Here is an 18,694-nt window from a genome sequence, read left to right as displayed (position 1 = left end):
CCATGTGGGTGCTAGGAACCAAGCTCAGGGCAGCAAGAGCCATTCAGTGCTTTTACCTGCTAAGCCATCTCTCTAGACCCTCTGTGATACAGTGTGTCAATTTTTTCTCTTTTATATGTCAGTATGAAACTTATGATAAATTTATATATGTACATATCAGTATAAATTGAAGAAGATTTTAAATGAGTGGGTATGTTTTAAAACTGATATTCACATATCAGATTAACGCTCTGCATTCGGCCTGATGTTTCTAACATCAATGTCGTTTCCTTACACACCTGCTCTGAGTAAAAGCAGGTGACTTCCACTTCCACATTTACCTGGTTCTGACTTTTACTGTTTTCGTCTTCATTGTCAAAGATGATGTCACTGTCAGAATCTGAAGCAGGTCTTAAGAAAAAGAAATAAGAAATGTTAAAGAAACGGAAAAAAAAAAAAGCTAATATTCTTTTTAGTTCGCCAGAACACCAAAGAAGCTAGAGCATTATACCATGTGGTGGTCTGAAAGAGAACGGCCTCCATCAGCTCACTGATTTGAAAGCTTCAGTTGGTGGATGAGGAGGTATGGCCTTCTTGGAGGAGGTGTGGCACTGAGAGTAAGCTTTCAGGTCTGTCAGTCTCTGTTTCTCTTTGCCTGTGAATCATGCCTGCCTGCCTGCCTGTGGCCAAGCTTCCCACCAACATGGAAATGGACTAATTCTCTCAAACCATAAGCAAGCCCCTAATTAAATGCTTTCTTTTATAAGTTCTTTGGTTATGGCGTCTCTTCACAGCAATAGAACAGTGACTAAGACACACCATGACTCTGCAGCATCAATATAGATTGGGCCGTTGGCTTCTCTTTTCTGTTACTCAAACTCAGATCTTTATTTTATTTAAAAAAAAAATCGTTATTTTATGTGTATGGGTCTGTGCATCATATGTATGCAGTGCCTGCAGAGGCCAGAAGGGGGCATCAGATTCCCCCTGGGACTGGCGTCACAGATGGTTGTGAGCCTTGCTGAGCATTGAACTCAAGTCATCTGGTAGAGCAAAAAGCACTCTTAACCACTGAGCAATCTCTCCAGCTCCCAACAAAGAACTCTTTAAAAAGTAGCTATATTGCTTCTCAAAGTAATTAATTGCTAAGATAAACTGTATTCAACTGAGTATAGTGAAGTACATCCCTAAGGCAAATGCCCTTGGGCCATAATTACGGGTCTCAAGGGCAGTTAGGACTACATCAGGACTCTAAGACTCTTAAACGGTCCACGGAGTTGGAACCTGTGATTTAAAGCAGTGCCCTCTCACAAATTCTCTTAAATCTATCAAGATAAGTACTGGAAATCACTTCTGCTTTCTCCTGGCCTTGGGGTGGGAAATCTTTAAAATTCCTGTGGGTTGCATTTGGCTACTCTCTGAAAGAGGTTTCCACCAGCTTGCCTCTTTCTTGTTCCTCTGGCATGGGCATGTTGGGTTAGGCATCAGGGTCCCCTACTGCTAGCACTTACAGGAAGGACTGTGAGAAGACGCCATCGTGCTCGTCCTCATCCTCTTCATCGCTGCTGGAGCCCGGGCCGGTGACAGGGAAGCGGGCGCTGGTGGAACGCTCTGCGGATGTGCTCCACTCCACGGAGCTGCTGAGGATGGGTGGCGGTGCTGCGGCCTCCACGCTGCCCAGCTCCTCTGTGTCACCTGCTGCTTTCCTGCAGGCAGCTGGGCTGTCCTGGGCCTGGGGTCTGCAGTCTGGGGGTGGTGTCCCGGGCACCGCAGGGCGCTCATGCCGCTCGATCCAGGCGTTGTAGTAGCGCACAATGTTCTCATGGTGCAGGCGCGACAGCAGAGTCACCTCGCCCTTGATCCTGCGGAAGTGCCTGCTAGCGGGGTTGATTGGGATGCGCTTCACTGCATAGCAGCAGCCGTCCAGCTTGTTTTGCACCTGCCCAGCAGTAGGGGACAGGACCTGGTCAGATTTGTGGCCCAGGACCTTGCACATTGGCATTTAGACTGGCATTTACACAGCCCAGCCCCGTTAGTTCTTCTCCAGCAAAATCTGGAATTCTGAGAACCCACAATAATAGCTGAGAACCACAGGGCTTGAATTCAAACCGAGGAAAGCCTTGGTTACCCCCAAGCTAGGGGAAACGCTCCAGGCATCCAGAGTGGCGGTGGTGGTGGTGGGGCCGGTCCGCTGGGCCACACTGGGGAGGGAACAACCTTCACCTCCGCCTCCTTGTTTCCTTCCCTTTCTCCTCGCTCTCCCTTTTCTCCATCTTTTGAGGACAGGATCTCACTATGTAGCCAGGGCTGGAACTTGACATGCCCCTGCTTCAGAGCTGGGATTAATGGAATATACATAACCTCTGTTTTAATCACTACTTTTCTTTCTTTTTTAGGCAGGGTCTCCTATAGCACAGGCTGGACTCAAACTTCCTATTCAGATAGGCTAACCTTAGACTTGTAATCTGCTGCCTCCACCTTTTGAACGGAGCACCATGCCTATCTCAATAATTTATTTATTGATAAGTGGAACATTTTCTTTTCTTTAAAAAATTTAGGCTAACATTAAGTAATGAGTTCCATTAATTAATTTTCATGACATTACTTCCCTTTTCTTCTCATAACTGCTAAATAAATATCAAAATACATTTTCGTTTTAAAGTAAAATTAATTTTCTAAAGCCAGTGTAAGTTTTCATCTGATGATTTTATTTTCTTAAAACTTAAAGTCACTAAAGATGAATGAAACTCCAGAAATGTTAACAAACCTAAAATAAAATGCTAATTATTTTACAAAGAATGTATAAGGCCATGTAAATTTGGGAGAGACACTCAGTTTTCTTTCATTACTGGCCTGAATGGGGTCACTGAGGAGATGAGAAGAGGGAGGAAGAACACTGTGCCAGCCCTAGAGGGGCGTGCTTAACCAACAGCAGCGATGACCATTTATGCACGTGCCGCCCACTGATGTTGTCACCCAACTAAGATTCAAAAATATGCTTATAAAATAAGACAATAAAGACAGGAGCACAATGAGTCCACAGAAAAAGTCTCAAAGGCCAGTGTGCTTACAGACCATCCCTATCCTGAGGTTTTCACTGGCCTGACTGAATTAACTATACCAGTTTTCCTTCTCCTTTACCTAAGACCTGATACATTAAAACCAAGCAGCTCATTGTCCAAATGAACAAGTGCACAAATGGTGAGGAGCCAGCTGCTGAACACACCCGACCGTGAAGCCGACTGCACTACTCAGACGGCAATGTGGGGGCGGGTGTGAGAGCCAACAGGAGGAAGATGCCCTGCCATGCAGCTCACTAACTGTCTTTAAGAACATGTAAATAAGGAAAATTGCAAGGGACCCTGTAGAGAAAGAAAAGAAAGAAGTGAAGTTTAACAAGCTACATCCATAGTGTTTTAAATTCAAGAATCTAAAAAAGACACGTATGGAGTTAATAAAAAGACATTGAATTAAACACCACCTAGAACTGTGAGCTTTCTTGTGGGATGCCTGCCTTGCTGAAGGCGGCCCCTCTTTTGCTGTGGGGAAATTGTTTTGGTTGAGACTATTCTGCAGTAAGAGTGGTGCTTCCAAGCCGGGTGTGGCAGCACATTTCTGTAATCCCAATCCTTGGGAGGTGGAGGCAAGAGGACCGGGGTCAAGGTCATCCTTGGCCACACAGAGTTTGAGCACAGCCTACACTACATAATACTTTATCTCGAAAATCTGCATGGGATCTAGCTGATTTAGTCGAGTGCTTGCCAAACATGCAAACCCTGGGTTTGACTCCCAGCACGGCCTGAAACACAGGGAAGTAACGGCCTGAAACCCCAGCACTCAGGTGTTAAGTAGGACCATGAGAGGTTTAAGGTCATCTTCTGCCACATTGTGAGTTGAGGCCAGCCAAGGCTGCAGGAAACCTTGTCTCAAAACAAGCAAGCAAACAAACAAAAAACAACCACAACCCAACAAAACAACAACAACCCCCCCCCCCCCAAAGCCAGATAGAAGTCAACCAATAAACAAGAGCGACACCTTCCTCCTCATTCTCTCAGAATCAAACACACCTATGTCCCACCACTAGAGGTCACCTTCATATGTAAAAGATGGCATGTACCTCAGCTGTTCTTCATACATTTCAATCTGCATCGTCTATGGTTTGCAACATACTTAAATTATGTAAGAACAGCAGAGGCCTCTTCCTACATTCACATAATAAAATTTGCACCAGACCAGAATGAAGCACCCTAGCAGCAGCACACCTTAAAACACGACATTAATTTCCCATCTTTGTAAGATAGAAAATGAGAGCCATCAAGACCATCTCCCAGTGTGAATGCCATCTCTGTTCTAACTTCGGAACCCTTTTCTCTATGGCAACTCCACCAAAACTGGGGGGAAGTGGAAAGGACAATTCCCTTCCTGAACTAAAGCACACTAAAATGTTCTTCACGCAGAGATCTTGACCACTCAGGATGCTTATAATCATGTATTTTTCACGTCATTGTTCTGAGCCAACCAAGGACACAGGAACAGTGCATTCTCAATGCATCCAGTGTAACATTAAAGCAAGCTTTAGCTCCAGGAGGTGGAGGTGCTCACAGCTTCAAAGTCTTACTCACTTTCCTTTCCACTCTCAAAATGGAAACCAAGCCTGGGAGGCCATGGAAATGAAAGAGAAGGGGCTTTAAGGGGGAGTGGGGACAACTCTGCCACACCTTGATGACGGCTCCAAAAGCTCCTTTCCCTAGAAGTTGTAATTCTTCAAACTCAATGAAGTATCGGGAAAATTGTCTCTGTGTCTCACTGAAGAATGAAGCGCTGGGCAGCTGGTTGCTGGGAATGACAGTCTCAATATAATCTTGTCCTCCTGAATCTAAGATGAAACAAAAGCATTAGAAATACAGGAAGACTGGGCCAGAGAGATGGCTCAGTGGTTAAGGGCCTATACAGCTTTTACAGAAGACTGGAGTTTGGTTCCCAGCACCCATGATGATGCACACAAACTGTCTGTAACTCCAGCTCCAGGGAATCTGATGCCCTCTTCTGGATTCTCTAGGCACTACATCCACATGTGCATATACCCACCCACCCACCCACATGCACATAATTAAGAATAAAATAAAATAAAAAAATACAGGCAGTTCACAGAATCCAACAACATAAGCATGAGAGGAAGGGGCCCCAGCCAGTCTTCTGAAAAGCACTATAAAAGTATATTCTTGTTCTTTGACATCTTTTCTCACCTTGTAATTGTTAAAGTAGGCAGGATATATAGTCAGCCCATTGTACAGGAGAAGGTACCAGGGATGGAGAGGAAGAGACTGAACTAGACAGCCAGAACCCAAACTCAGGTCTCTTGGTCCATCCCAAGCTCTAAGGTTATATGGCTATGAGTGACACAGTAAGATAAGGACGTCCACTCCAGCAACAGAAGCTGAAGAACCAGGGTTACAAAGCAGTCCCGTGCACACAAGGCCTGCACAGAGCGGATTATGTGTAGCCTGGCATTGGTAAAGAAATAATCCATGCAAACGTTCTCACCTTCAGGCTTTGCGTTTTCATAATAAAAAAAAAAGGATGATAGTCAAGTATAGTAGGGCATGCCTGTAACCTTAGTACTCAGGAGACGGAAGCAGCAAGACCAAGAGGTCTAGCCTGAACTACATAGTGGGACCCTATCAAAACAAACAAACAAACAAACAAACAAGCGGAAAGGCAGGCAGGCAGGCAGAACTCACCTTCAGGACTCTGCTCCACTAAGGGCATTTTTGGCTGAGGGTTTATAAAGCTGTGTTTCAGTAACTGCTGAGGGCTCCATCTTTCCTTGTCGTCCAGGCAGACACACCTCAGTGGGGGAGGGAGAATCTCAGCAGTGTATAATATAAACGCCTTCCTAGTTCATCTACCCCATTCAACTACGGTCTGCCTTCCTTTTTAAATACACACTAGCAAATTCACGTTACTTATGGAGCAAAATGTCCTTAAAAGTGAATTTAAGCCGGGCGGTGGTGGCGCACGCCTTTAATCCCAGCACTTGGGAGGCAGAGCCAGGTGGATCGCTGTGAGTTCGAGGCCAGCCTGGGCTACCAAGTGAGTTCCAGGAGAGGTGCAAAGCTACACAGAGAAACCCTGTCTTGAAAAACCAAAAAAAAAAAAAAAAAAAGTGAATTTAAATGAGTAAACACCATTTCAGGGTTTGCATGTCCCACAGCAGACTGGATGTAAGTAGAAAATGAGAAAAAAAGAAACTGGACCAAAGAACTGCATTGTGCCAACGACAGCGGCATGGAGTGACTTGAAATGCTCTCAGAGCACAGATGCCAGCTTTGGATTTTCACTTCTGTTAGCAGCTTGGTCACTTGCCCTGTTGAACTAAGCCTGCTGGGGACCAGGCGTAAATTAAGTTTTCCAAAGAGAACAACCAGATGCTGATGAACCTGAAATACGCTGAGCAGCACTGTTGAAAAGTCCCACATTTCACCACACACCTTCAATATCCATTCCTTGAGCTTACATACTTGGCATTTGATGTTCTAACAAGTCAGTTTTGTTTTCCTTTGGATGAATCACAAAAAGCCATACCAGGAATTCTCAAAGTGGGATCCCTGACCACATTTGACTCTGCTTAAAGTGACACATACATGAAGTAATAACGGTAGCTATCATGAAGGATAACTTAGTTTTTATGTCGTAGCATGAAGAGGTAAAGCACTAGTTTACACCTGGAAAGGGCAAGAGAACATCATATGTATACAATTATATTTTCTGCTACGTTTAAAATAAATTTCAATTATACCAGTAAGAGAAAATTCTTGCAAATATTAAAAATATTATTCAAAAATTATAAAGTATTTTATTTTACTTTTGAGACAGGGTCTCACTACGTAACTCACTATGACCTGGAACTGACTCTGTAGACCAGGCTGGCCTAGAACTCAGAGTTCTGCCTGCCTCTGCCTCCAGAAAACTGAGATTAAAAGTGTGCACCACCACGCCTGGCCTTACTTTATTTCCAGATTTAATTTGATTTTATGTATATGATTTTTTTTTTGCCTACATGTAAATATGTGCACCATGTGAGAAGTTACGAGGGTGCTGGGTCCCCTGGAACTGGAGTATGGATAGTTGTGAGCCACCATGTGAGTCTTGGAACCAAACTCAAGTTCTCTGTAAGAGCACCAAGTGCTCTCAACTGCTTAGCTCTCTAGCACCCTTACTGCACATCTGAGACAGGGCTCTACTGTACTTTCCAGATTGGCCTTGAATTTGCAGTCTTCTTTCCTCATTCTCCCAAGTAAGATACAGGCATGTGCCACCCACATCCGACAAAAAAAGAAAAAAAGAAAAAAAAAAGCTAGTCTTGTAGGGCATGGCGCACAACTCTAATCCAAGCACTTGGGAGGCAGAGCAGGAGAATCTCTGTGAGTTCAAGGCCAGCCTGGTCTACATAGCAAGTTACAGACGAGTTAGAAATATAAAGTGAGACTCTGTCTCAAAAAAACAAACAAAAACCAAAAACAAAGTTCTTGCCTCTGATTTCTCCTTCCTCTTAATCTCTTAATGTGCATTACTCTAGACCCTTTCCTATCTATTTCCATATATAAATGCAGAACAACCCAAGCATGATGCTGTTGAGATTATTGAAGCTTTTAGACAACATTATCTTGTACATATCAGTTTTTAACTTGCAAGGGGCCTTTTCAGCTAAGTGTCAGAAAAGATCCTTCCAAACGCCCATGTCAGCTTGGACCTACTGGAATTAATTTGTATGTTCTCCTAGTTCTGTTGGGGTTATTTCCAGGTTTACACACTCAGTGTACTGATCATCCCTACACACACTGTTCTAAGTGCACTACCTACCCTAAGTCCACCTTGACATCAATGTGACTGACGCAGCACATCTGGATCAGAAAAGGTTTAGCGCTTGCTGAGAGCGAACTGCACTCTTCAGTGGCTCTCACTTGAAAATGTTACAGTCTCGGAATCAATCATTTTGGCAGTTTGGGGGCTACCAGCAGCAGAGGCAACACTAGCTCCAGCTTTGAAAGCAGAAGGGATGCAGGCCTGGAACCTTCGGCAGCTCCCACTGCTGAGGTGGTGAGAGGTACAGTACTGACTCAGCAGGGGCCTGTGGCAGCCTTTCTAGGTGTCAACTCACTGAACCCAGAAACAGCCAGGGGACTACCAGAATTTATTTACTACACATTCTCCTACTGCTGGGATTATTCCCAGTTACTTACACACACACACACCACCTCCCCCATGCTGTGTTAGATTTCTGAAGAGCACTATCAACTCTCTCTCAACTGTGACATTAATGTGACTGATGTGACAACAGATGTGGATCAGAGAAAGTTTAAAGCTACTGAGAATTACTTGTATTTTCAGATATGCAGAGCTACCAGGATCTTGTTGGTGGGACCCGATCTGCCATCTGGCTCCAGCTCCTGAGCTCTCACCCGCCTCACAGCTGACTTCCCAAGGGTGTTACTAAGCATGGCAGGGATCACAGATGGGAGCCACTGGGCTTTTGCTAACTGGGGTGGAGAGCAAAGCTAAGGACCCCACACCCCAACTGCTATCCACCCCAACCAAGCAGTCCCTCAGAGCCCTCCCAGAAGAGAGGAGCACACACAGCACCTCAGGTGACAGTTCTGCTAAGAGAGTCAGAATAAACCTCAGATCTCAACTTCAGAAGTGACAGAGGAGCTGTTTCTATAAGGGGACCAGGAGAGTTCAACCCTCCGACCCACTGCTTGCTACTGAGGTAAAAACGCCTTTAGCATAAACCTCTTGTGTCGTTTTTTTGAATCCATTAGTGCCGCCCTTGACTGAAACACTCCTGACCAGCAGACAGGAGTAGAGGGCTCAAGGTGACATGGGCAAGACGGAAGTAAGATTTTCCACTAGGAACTCAACATCCCATCTGTCATTGCGGCTACCTTCATTGTGGAGTGCATTTAAATAAATGGTTTTAAACGTTCTACTTCATTTAAAAGAAATAAGAGATTTCTCTAGAAATGGTAAGTTTATATACTTTAAGGAGAGAATGTTGCATACAGAATCAAAGTTGGCCCCTCTCCTCACAGGAATGACTGACTGTGGCTACTTTTTGTGACGCATCAACACCCTTGTTTAAATGCTACCTGTTGCTTGATAACAGGGCACAGCCTGAGCATGCGTCATCAGGTGGTTTATAGAGCGTGCTGCATAAATGAACACAGCTCCAATGCCACATTCAGTCTATGTGGCTGCCATCACCTGTGCAGAACACCACTGACAGACACTGACGTGTGCAAGATGCTCAAATTCAGGGACTTCCATACTAGTGACCAGCAAGCTAGAGAGTGACAAGAGGTCACTATGGGTCAGGTCAACTGGAGATGGGCAAAGAGAAATGTGAAGGCCAGAGAAAAGAATGCAGAGATAGCAGGGCGGTGGTGGCGCACACCTTTAATCCCAGCACTCGGGAGGCAGAGGCAGGCGGATCTCTGTGAGTTCGAGGCCAGCCTGGGCTACAGAGTGAGTTCCAGGAGAGGCGCAAAGCTACACAGAGAAACCCTGTCTCAAAAAAAAAAAAAAAAAAAAAAAAGAATGCAGAGAGATGAAGTGAGCCGAAGTGAATGGCTAGGCAAACAAGGGTGAGAACCAGGACAGTGCGGGGAAGGGAAAAGCTGCTGCAGGAGGCTGGACCAGGGGAGTACTGGACAACCCACACTGAAGGGCACTCCTCCTCTGTGAGGAGGTAGCACTGGCTTAGACTGAGAACAGTTAGGGTTAGGGTAGAAAACACGGCGGGGGATGACCTGGACAAATACTCTAGGTCCGAGGAAAGCTTCTGTAGTAAGGATCCTCTCCAGCTAGACAGAGCCTGGCTTTGGGCCAGTGAGACGGCAGTGAGAGAAAGTGCTTGCCCCACAAGCCTGATGATTTGACAACCTGAGTTCGATCCCTGGATCCACCGTGGAAGCAGAGAGCAGATTCCAGATAGTTGTTCCCTGACCTCCACATGTCATGTCAGTGGGTTCTTGTACTCAGAGACACAGGACACACAGACACACAGACAGACAGACACACACACTTTTTAAAGCTGGCTTTGCAATGATTATGTACCTGTGAGTCACAAATACGGATAATCCTCTGGCTGACACAGGTGGCCATTTGACCCTCTGACCTGGCTGAGGGAGACAGCCACTGGAGAGGAGAAGTCAGGAAGAGAGGGGGCAGAACAGATTTCTCAACGGGTCTCCTGAGGCCTCCTCTTTGGTCCCTTAGGATTCAGCAGCAAAGTGGACGGAGAAGGTCTATCATATGAACACCCAGGGCGTCTCTCTGTCACTACTGCCAACCCTTGTGCGACAGACAGGAATGGGGAAAATTCTAGAGTATTCCAGGCAGTCCCCCCAAAATAGTCTGAGAATCAATTATTAAACTCAAGTGGGTTTAGGAGAATGTGGAAGACCGTGATGAGGAAACGGAACACACGAGCCCGGGAAAAGAGTTCACCCTGGCTCCTCTCCTCAAGTCTCAGCTTCCCCATTCCTTGGACGCACAGAAGAAAAGTGCAACTGAGCAGTCAGTGATACTCACTTCTTCAGGAAATCTTGGAAGTCAGCTGGTAAGTCACTGGGGATGGTCACGGGGTACTCTCCACACTCCTGTCCTTGGCTAAGAGACAGCAGCAGAAGGCCAAGATGCCACACATCCCCTTTCTTTCCTGTTTTATAAGGCAGGGCACTGTCACTAAATCGAACCCGAGTTTGCTCAAAAACATCCTCCTTGCAAATGTCTGCCAGACGCTTAGAGATGCTGTAGTCCGTTATCTTTACAGTGCCCTCGGCATCTACCAGGACACTGGATGCGCTCAGAACCTTGTGCACCACGGAGTTGCTGTGCAGGTAATCCAGGCCTGCCAGGAGCTGAGCTGTGTACTTGCGCAGCTGGTGCACAGGGATTGGGCCCGCGTGGCTCAGGTGTGCAGCAAGAGAGATCCCACTGACGTGCTCTGCCAAGATGTCTACCACGATGGAGTCCTCCTGCTCCCTGGAGTTCATTGCAAAGTAGCGTACGATATTTGGATGGCTCAGTTTCACCAGGGAGCTGAATTCTGTTTCTGCTCCTTGAATCTGAGAAGAGTATTACGCAAATGGCATTAACTTGTGTTTCACTACAAAATTAAGGAGTGAGATAGAAAATACACTTTCAAAGACAGGTAAACAAGATGCCATGACCTGAATCTTCCCCTAAACTGGTGAATCAAGCTAACTGATAATTTAGCTAATTATTTACTTCAATGTCAAAACTGAGTGTCCAAATACCATAAAAATTGCTGAGGGGCTTTTAAAATCAATTTTATTATTATTTTTTTTTGGATGATATGGCTAGCAGAAAAAAAAAAGAAAGAAAAGAAACATCATCATATCTAAGATAGCACTTTCTGATTATACTAAGGTTATCATAAAAAATTTAAAATCTCAGCGGTAGAGCATCTATCCAGCAGGCAGGAGACCTTAAATTTAATTCCCAGCACTGCAAAAAGGAAATATATATATCTCTCCACTGTGGTGGTTTGAAATAAAATGGCCCCCAAAGGGATGGCACTAGAAGGAGGTGGGGCCTTGTTGGAGGAAGTGTGCCACTGTGGGGGCGGGCTTTGAGGTCTCTTTTTCTCAAGTTTCCCTCAGTGTGACAGGCAGTTGACTTCCTGTTGCCTGCAAGCTGTAGCATTCTCAGCTCCAGCACCATGTCTGCCTGCATGCTGCCATGCACCCCTTCATGATCACAAAAAATTGAACCTCTGAAACTGTAAGTGAGCCATCCTCAATTAAGCGTTTTCTTTATAAGAGTTGCTGTAGTCATGGTGTCTCTTCACAGCAATAGTAAACCTAAACTAAAACACAAAGGGAAAAAATACTCAAACTTATTTATATGATCACCATCCAAAAATAACTACTGATTTTGGTGTGCTTCAGAATTCTCCTGCTTTGGTTGTTTACTAACCTCTTCATTAAGTACAGACAGCATACAATATTAAATGCTACCCTGAGTTCAGCATCATATACGCACGTAAAATTCTTTTCTCATTCACAGCACTGCACAAAACCAAAAGAAAACCTTGAACCCTCAAAATTCAGTGTTTTTTTTTTTTTTTTTTTGGTTTTTTGAGACAGGGTTTCTCTGTGTAGCTTTGCGCCTGGTCCTGGATCTCACTCTGTAGACTAGGCTGGCCTCGAACTCACAGAGATCCACCTGGCTCTGCCTCCCGAATGCTGGGATTAAAGGCGTGCGCCACCACCACCCGGCCTCAAAATTCAGTTTTAAAGCAGCATTTTAAAAGAGAAAAAAAAAAAAAGTGATTGTAAACGGCACAGCTATTAAGAGGTAACTGACCTCAGCCAGGCCGAAGTCACAGGGGCTGAGACAGGAGGGCATGTGGCTGTGCCTGGTTAGAGGTGGGAGCAGGGCTGAGGCCCAGGGGAGGTGTGGCTCTCCCACGGTCCTCACACTCTGTGGACCATCTGTGGGAGCCAATGGAACACAGGCTTTTTCTTTCATCATTCACAGCTTGAGGTGAGGACTTTGGCCAGCCATGGGCATTACAGGTGTGTGCTATCATGCTGGTTACCTACTTGCTTTTTGCACTTATCGATCTTCTCTCTTTCTTGACTGGTAAGGAATGGGCCCATCTTTTTCTGCCACTGAAGGACCCACTCATACAATAAGACAAAGCTGCCCGTGGCTGTTTCCAAAGCATTGTACACCACCTTCCCCAGTTGCTCATCACTGCCTGTAGAAAGACAGAAAAGGTCATTGCCCACTTTCTGTAAATGTGTGTGCAAGTGTGTGTGTGTGTGTGTGTGTGTGTGTGTGTGTCTGTATGAGAGAGAGAGAGAGAGAGAGAGAGAGAGAGAGAGAGAGAGAGAGAGAGAGAGAGAGAGAGAGAAAGAGAGAGAGAGAGACAAAGAGAGAATGAGAATATGTATGCATGGCTTGGGTGCTGGTCCTCATGCTGTTTTTGAGGCAGGGTCTCTCACTGGCCTGGAAGTCACCCAGTGGCTGGCCAGTGAGCCCCAAGAATCTGCCACCTAGGGCTGGAGAGATGGCTCAGCAGTTAAGAGCACTGGCTGCTCTTCCACAAGACACAGATTCAATTCCAAGCACCCACATGGCAGCTCACAACCATCTGCAACTCCAGTTCCAGGGGATCCAACACCCTCACACAGGCATACATGCAGGCAAAACACCAATGCACATAAAAGAAATAAATAAACCTTAAAAAAAAAAAAAGAATCTGCCCACCTCCCCAGCACTTGTATTACAAGTACATGCCACCATGCTCAGCTTTCTTTTATTATTTGAAATGTCGGTTCTGGGGTTGCAGTCAGGTCTTCTTGCAAGCTACTTTACTGTCCAGCTATCTCCTCAGCCTAATCCTTTCCTCTTAGTAAAAAAAGACTATTTTTTCAGGACATTACTTCACTTTCCGAATGAAGAAAAATCATTTAAAAGCCACTGATAATTATGTTTTCATTTGAAAACTCAGAAGCAGAAATAACCTGCATCTAGAAGACAGTTTTAGCAAAGGTACTTTGGAGAATTATGGCTGAATTAGCTTACCTAGACTCTGCATTTGACAAGGCAGCTTTTACTTCAGGGAAATTCTGGCAATTTAGAGATTTTTAACTACAATAATCTAATTATTTGCAAGTGATAATGACTCCTAAAAGTCTTAGCCTTAAGAGGGAAAATCCAATGTTTGGAAACTTGTCAACTAAAGAAAGCAACTTTAAAAACATGTATTGAGCAGTTCATTGGAGACAGTGACACTAAGTTTATGGGATGGAGGATGACATGATTCACATGAGGTCTCATTCAATTTGTGTGATGACCAGTGCATTGTTGCATATGTATATATGCATATATAAATAAAACATTGACTTATTGTATGTGCTTGCACATACACATATATAAGTAAAACATTTATTTATTTTATGTGTATGCACGTACTACACGTGTATATAAATAAAACATTTAGTTATTGTATGTGCATACGTGTACACGTATATGTGTGGGGATGAGAAGACAACTTCCTGGAGTCACTTCTTTCCTTCTACCATGTGGTTTCTGGGTACCAAACTTGCGATGCCAGGTAAGTGCCCCTATCCACTACGCTACCTCGCTGGCACTGTGGAGACATTCCATAATTGCTAGGGATTTTATATTATAATTTCAGTTTGCTACCCTCCTAGCACCTTTTTCTTGGTGGAGGCAACCCAAGGAATCTTGTTAGGATGACAAGACAGAGCTGAAGGAGAAGTGTTGGCAGGACACTGACTGAAGCTGTCACCCACCAGCAACTCACTCATCCAGGTGAGTCAGGGCCTCAGCCACAGCCACAGCCACAGACCATTCTCTATTCTCTAGCTCCACCAACTTTAAATTCAAAAATAAACATTAATCTGTTGTTTTTCAAAATAAAAAATATTAGTTGATGGTTACAAAAAAATCTTTATACAAAATTAGGGACTATTTACAATGCCAGACCCAAATTGTGAGGAAATAAATAACTTACTTTTGATAGTTAACATGTGTCTCCTGATGAAATCACTGGAGGCGACTAACTAATAAGCACCAGTGACACTAAGAGTCTGAGGATTTTGCCTTCCCAGATTATTAAAGCAGGGAGTTTCATGTTGATAGTTCATGAACATGAAAGGTCTGAGTCAAGGGCAGTCTCAAGTCCAAGGTCAGCCACCTCCACCACAGTCTTGACCCTGCCTAGTGGCTGTTTTGAGTACGTCAGCCCTGTGTCTGCAGAGTCCTATCTGTCTAGGCTGCTATCACAGTAGCCAGGGTGAGTGGCCAGATCACAGACTCTTCAGATGTCGGTTTCTTCGCCTCCATCTGCTGCCCACTCATTAGCTGTTCTCCGGCTTATTTGTACCACCTTAAAATGAAGGAAAAGATGCTGCAAGCAAGCAAGCTTGAGTTTTGATATACTGTCCATTGATTCTGGCAAGAATATTTATAGGATTGAAGATAAAAGTTAATTGTTAAATTCACTACTTGAAAGCAAGCCCTGGCAGCTTGTCTATATGGCTACGAAAGTCAATACAGAAAACTGGATTAGAGAAAAAATTAAAATCCTGACTTGTAGAGAAAGGTTCATTCCAAGTAGCCACCAGAGACAACTGCTAAATAAGATGTAGAGAAAATAAAGTGTTTTTTTCTGGCCAGGTACAATGTGCCATGTAGGAAAATGCCAGGCAGATGTATAGTAACTTGAGATGAGGAGATAGGGCCTGGGATGTGACTCAGTGGTTGAGTACTGGTTCAGCATGCACAAGGATCTTGGTTCAATCCCCAGCACCGTAGAGGAAAAAGCAGTGATTTGGTTATTAAAGATCACATGTATCAGGGCTCATTTTGTGTATACACATTTCATCAGTACCAGATGCACATGATACAACGTTTAGGACTATTTGTCCCCTATATATTTCCAAGAGCATGGTTTTACTTCCATGTTACATTAGAGGAGCTGAGTAGCTTCTCATCCCAGGCATGAGGAACGGGAGCAGAACTGCAGCTTCCTGCTGGGGAGGGGGTTCTTCCTCCTTGGACTATGCTGGTGTAGATGCCAGTCTCCAGTCTGCTCTGTTACATAGGATTAACTTTTGTGACTAAGCAAACTTAATGAACTTGTCTAGTTTACTCACCAACACATTTCCCTTTGTGCACCATGAGCTGATCAGGGCTACCCACACAGAAATACAGCATTTCACACGAGCCGGGAGAGGCTTCACCACTACAGACAGAATACTGACGTTCTCGCCTTAAAAATAAATTTGGACAATGTTTTTTTTTTCTTTAACTTACGGTTCACATAGGAAATTCTTGCCTCTCCATTCCTCCTAATTATTAGGCTCTTCAGTGTAGTGTCTGTGTCTATTAGGGATGGAGTTGAAGCCTCTAATGGAAAACTATTTACTGCCCACCTCCCACTGTTCCCTTTTACACAGGAATGTCATAAACTCCATTCAAGGGGAAGTTATAATTCAGCTCTTGACCCAGCAAGATGGCTCAGTAGGTAAAGAGGCTTATCTTAAAGCCTGATGACCTGAGTTTGATCCCTAGAACACGGAAGGAGAAAACCAACTCTACAAAGTTGACCTCCACACAAGCACAGGGCACCCACACATACCATACATGAAAAAATAATAAAATAAGTTAAGTTCTTATGCCCTTAATCACCTGGAGCTGGGTGGCTACTATATGGACAGTAGAGACACAGAACATTTCATTATCATAGGAAGTTCAACTGGCCGTCCATAGCTGTAGAAGTTCAACTGGATGCAGCAGTTTCTATTCGTCCCTCAAAGATCCCCCATCTTTTTATTCCCAGGCACAGCTGCATCTGGAGAACACTCAGAGCAGGGGTTCAGAGTCCTCACAGTTCCAGTCTGGGCCTCCTCCTCTTACTGTCTTTGATAGATACTCCCTATCTATCATTCCCCTCCGTGACTGTCCCAAAACACTAAGCTCTCTATTTTCTGTTTCTTTTTCCTGTTATCTCTCCCCTGCCCTCATCTCTCCTCTCCTTTCCTTCCTCTACCATGGGTGGGGAGCACAAGCTGAGAAACTTGAATGTAAAAATAATAAAAAGTTGGGGGAAAGGGTTACAGTCAAGCAGTGAAGAAAAGAGCTTATAAACGCTTGGACACTCATTAGAAACCCTCTGATGACGTCTGCAGTGGATCTCTAAAGAGATCTCTTAGGCTAAACACAACTTGTGATACTTTTGCTGAAAACAAGGAGCACAGAGGGAAATCCATGACCCCTAGGGTCCCACCCATAAAGAAAGCTGGCGCTGACAGCAGTCAACACTGAGGACAGACTGTAGACAACGCCTAGTTCCATTCCCTATAGTCCTGTCTGAAATCTTGGTCCATCAGCTAGTCCTTGTATCCTGAATGCTCAATCTCTGCCTCTCACCCCCACACTGCCCTCTTGGGCTGCACTCTCCACACACTTACCTTGGCTCTTCCTAGTCAAACAATGCGCTTGCTGTCTTCCCTGCAGCCTCCACCCATTCACTCCTCATACCACTGCAGCCACAATCAACCAGCATCGTCTTCCTCCGCTGTCGAATTCAGTTTTATTTTCCTGTGGTTTTTGACTTTGGTTGGTGGCACGGTCACTTACTGGCTTTCACTAGTCCTACATCCCCTCATCTCTCACTAGCTCCCTGTCCTGTTTGGACATCTCCAACCTTTTCCCAGATACAAACACTGCTCAGTCATAACCAGTGTCTCTGCTTCCTTACCTGCAATTTGTGCCCTTCTGAGACCTCTTTCCATAGATGGTCTCTTATACCACACATGTCCTACATGTTCTAAATGCTGGGGCATGTCCAATACATTGTAGTTCTGTTTAAGTTTTTTCTTGTGCAAAGAGGAGCACACGGGCTTGCAGAGAAAAGGACATGAAGTTCTAAAGCCAATGACAGACTCACACGAGGAATTTAGAAGCCCTCGGTTTGAGCTCTGCCCCAGCCAGAAGCTGGTGCTACACAGTCCTTTTAGTCCAGGCCATCCCAATGTCCTTCACTGGACAGGTTTGAAGGTGTTTTAGAATATTCATCACCACAAACTTGAGTCACAGAACATGGAGATATCAAGCTGGTACTGACCTGTAAGCTTCATCCCTACCGGCTAAATTTCAGAGTACTAGAAGGAGCTATGCACACTACAAGAGGGTGACGTAATCTTATAGTGTGCATAAAGTTGACCTTGCCCAGCTGTGAACCCTGTGAGCTACAGTAAGGTCAGCCCTGACAAGATGTGCCTACTGGTGTAATAGTGGCATGAACAGCATGGAAGTCACCAACCACTCTGACTGGATTTAAGTCCCACTCCACAAGATGTAACCCATACCTGGCATCATTGTTGGCCCAAGAACCTGTGGCTAGATAGGCCCCTAGAAGAGAACTTACTACTATGATTTAGCTAAATGGACATTGTATTAAACTAATTCCTATTGACATCACTATACTCAGATTAGGGCATTTCTCAAGCCTCATCAGAGATTGCAGTGGAGAACACAGAGACAACTGGCCATGGTACAGAGCATTAGAGACCATGGAAGGCTCAGCCCTAACTGGACATCTATATCCCATTCTCCTCCTCCTAAAGCTCAGGGATCATTATAGAAGAGAAGGGGGATGTGGTGAATGGATACAAGGAAATAGTACTCTGGATACAACAGGGCAGTTGAACATGTAAACTCACAGTGATTGTGATGGCGGCATGCACAAAAGCTGTGCAAACTCAAGCCAGGCTAAATCCCAGCATGGAAAGGGGAGGTGACATGCAGTTCCACCCCTAGCTGAGACACTACTAGCAACTAAAGAAGGGCAGTTTTCTTTAAGAGTTTAACCCTTGGTACGTAGGCCACGCTCCAGTGGAAACCATACTTCCAAGAACACATGAGCAGCACAAACTGGCCTGACAGATTGAAGAACAGAGGACACAAAAAAGGAGGCCATAGAGTGGGGTGGGGAGGAAGTAGGGGTTGAATTGGGAGGGGGTGGGGGCTGATAAAACACACTGTATGAAATTCTCAAAGAACTGAAAAAAAATTGACCACTGCACCAGTGTTAGGGCTGCAGATGCAGCTCAATGGTGGAGCACTTGCCTAGTGCACCAGTGTTAGG

At 44.8% G+C, this 18,694-nt stretch overlaps 1 protein-coding gene across 2 annotated transcripts in view; it reads right to left on the bottom strand.

The window, feature by feature from the left end:
* Eif2ak4 (eukaryotic translation initiation factor 2 alpha kinase 4) overlaps positions 1 to 18,694 on the bottom strand; it is a 90,807-nt gene that overhangs the window by 47,035 nt on the left and 25,078 nt on the right. The window contains exons 7-13 of one of the 2 annotated variants that reach the window (XM_052722757.1): positions 15,699 to 15,814; positions 12,612 to 12,769; positions 10,573 to 11,108; positions 5,721 to 5,827; positions 4,698 to 4,855; positions 1,491 to 1,918; positions 321 to 390 (exon numbers count right to left, since the gene is read on the bottom strand). In XM_052722757.1, the coding sequence (XP_052578717.1) occupies positions 321 to 390; positions 1,491 to 1,918; positions 4,698 to 4,855; positions 5,721 to 5,827; positions 10,573 to 11,108; positions 12,612 to 12,769; positions 15,699 to 15,814 (1,573 nt within the window). The remainder of the gene's footprint in view (positions 1 to 320; positions 391 to 1,490; positions 1,919 to 4,697; positions 4,856 to 5,720; positions 5,828 to 10,572; positions 11,109 to 12,611; positions 12,770 to 15,698; positions 15,815 to 18,694) is intronic. The other variant, XM_052722758.1, reaches the window with a different exon arrangement.

Source organism: Peromyscus californicus, unplaced genomic scaffold, assembly GCF_007827085.1.
Source record: "Peromyscus californicus insignis strain IS unplaced genomic scaffold, ASM782708v3 Scaffold_7__1_contigs__length_154581171, whole genome shotgun sequence".
In the NCBI taxonomy this organism is placed as follows: Eukaryota; Metazoa; Chordata; class Mammalia; order Rodentia; family Cricetidae; genus Peromyscus; species Peromyscus californicus.
Note: the sequence above shows the minus strand (reverse complement) of the source record. Positions and strands in the feature narration are given on the sequence as shown.